The sequence below is a fragment of the Cibotium barometz genome, chromosome 26, assembly GCF_041138505.1.
Source record: "Cibotium barometz isolate CiBa-2024 chromosome 26, ASM4113850v1, whole genome shotgun sequence".
NCBI lineage: Eukaryota > Viridiplantae > Streptophyta > Polypodiopsida > Cyatheales > Cibotiaceae > Cibotium > Cibotium barometz.
The window spans coordinates 23202363-23204613 of record NC_141071.1 but is presented as its reverse complement, the minus strand read 5'-3'; the positions used below and the strand labels follow the sequence as shown (position 1 = coordinate 23204613).

At 37.2% G+C, this 2251-nt stretch overlaps 1 protein-coding gene across 1 annotated transcript; it reads right to left on the bottom strand.

The window, feature by feature from the left end:
- Positions 1–885: 885 nt before the first annotated feature.
- On the bottom strand, positions 886–1695 carry LOC147623784 (uncharacterized). The gene is made up of 4 exons (XM_086820802.1): positions 1625–1695; positions 1339–1543; positions 971–1245; positions 886–889 (listed from the first exon to the last, which is right to left on the bottom strand). Exons 2-4 carry the CDS (start codon positions 1495–1497, stop codon positions 886–888), a joined length of 438 nt encoding a protein of 145 aa, XP_086676928.1. The 5' UTR covers positions 1498–1543; positions 1625–1695.
- Between the last annotated feature and the right edge of the window lie 556 nt (positions 1696–2251).

The window sequence follows — 2251 nt, the reverse complement described above, 5'->3', positions numbered from 1 at the left end:
CGTATGCATGTATGTATGTACAAATTTGTAAAAAATTTGGACAGCATCTCCTTTGCATTTTCTAAAAAATCCCAAAATAAACTTCAAAACTTAACAATGTTTCTTTAAAATCTAACATGCCAAATCTTAAATGTAACATGAACTTTGTATGTATGTAAGAATTTAATATATAATTTAGTGTATGTATGTAGGTATGTATTTATGTATGCATATGTATATGTACATATATGTTTACATATGTATTTGTATATGTATATATCTGTATGTATATGTATCTAATATGTATATGCATATGGATAGTTTATATGTATGTATAGGTATGTATTTGCATAGGTAGGAAGGTTTAATCAGAAACCCTCTCTCAACCCATTCCTTCGGGTACATTGTTTTCGAGGAATTTGGATCTACCCATTCTTTGATTGCTTCCGTCTCTTCGTCCATTAGACCTTGGCCAATGAGTAGCTGCACCCACCTACATATCCAAAATAAAACAAACAGCACTAAAATATTTTTTTTAATGTGTATATGTATTTTCTGCAAAAATAGAATGGCATTAGAAGATATATACCTGTAGACAACCCTCTTTGTGGCATTCTCCATCTCAGGTTGCTTTTGGCCTTCCTTCACTTTTCCAATCTTTGCCCACACCTCATGGAAGGACCTGGTATGTGTTTCGATCGCTCCTCTTACACCCATTGCATAAATGGTGGGATGTAGATAACATCATCATATACCAATAAACCCTCCAAAATAGAGTCCGCCTCCCATATTAGCTCTTCCCAATACAACTCTTTCTTCATATGCAGCAACGTCTTTTTGTTATCCCCAAACATCTCCGAAATTACCTTGTCCTTTGCCCATTTGAAGCAATTCCGTCTTCCTATTTCAACTGAGTATCATACCAAAGCCATAAGAGATTAAATGTTAAGGTTAGTTTATGTTAAGAGAGGTTTATTGACATGTGACGTACCTTTGAGTTGAAATCCAAGATATGGCGACTATGTAGAGCTTTTCTTTGATCAGAGCAGCCAATCCCTTCTTAGACCAATTATAGTTATATACGAGTTGAAAGAATGCATCACCATTGGATGGGTTTGCAATTATGAGCATCTTGTACGCTCTATCTCGAAATGTTTGCTCTACACCATGTCTGGCTTTCTCACATTTTGTCTCATATTCTTGCAACCCCATGGCATGTCTATCAATGCATGATATAGCTTGCTTCACCGCATTTTCAAACGATGTCTACGTATAACGAAAAGGACTCATTATCACTCACATGATTAAAAAACATTGATAATCCGTTTATTAATAAAAGATGGAAAATACAAACACTACCTTCCACACAAGCTGTGCCAAGATTGTAGCTAGAGCATTGTACCATTGCTCTCCACTTCGTCGCTCCAAACTAAGCTCCATTAAAGCCCACCTCCTTATGTCTTCACCAAGGTAGTCCAATATGGATGATTTGTCCGCCATTCCAAATCGTTGAAACATGAAGATCTCATGTGACAATGTGGGTGTAACACTAGTGTGCACCAATCTGTTGTAAAGAGTCACAATGAGCCAAGAACTTAACAATGACTTCACAATGTCCGTAATTAAGTAGAGAGAGATCACTTACTCATTTTGAGATCGCAAAGCCAATAGCAATTCTCCTTCTTGCTTCTTGTCCACAACCAAAAATTGACATTTGACCCGGACATGGCATGAGGGGCTATGAGACCAAGCTAGAGAAAACAAAATAAAGATATTACAATATATTACTTTTAATGTTGCATAAAATCACTCCATGGCATTCAAAAGAACATACCTTCGTGCACTCCGTCTTCATTCTCAATCGTGATTGCTCCACCTAGATTCCTGATCTTCTATTTTTGTTTCATAAAGTCTACCTGTTCCTTCATTTCACATTTTCGTCTCTCCTGTCCTTTCTGCATCTTTGTATTGCCTTCCCTATGGAGCACGTCACCTTTGAGTGGGAGCTTAATGGCTGCAGCAAAAAATCTCAAACTTTAATACTTCTCCACCATACCACGCTTGTCAATCATGGATATCTACAAGGGTTTCTGCCTTCATCACACGCCCTTTCTGGAGTGAAAGCTACTAGGACCAATGGAAGCCTACAGGAAATCATCGCTCATTATGATATGGAGGGCAATAAAAACTACCTCGTAGATATTACTCGAAGTAAAACATATATGCTACAATGTAGTTCTCTCTGTGCTGTTGATAGTCTTGATTCTAGTGC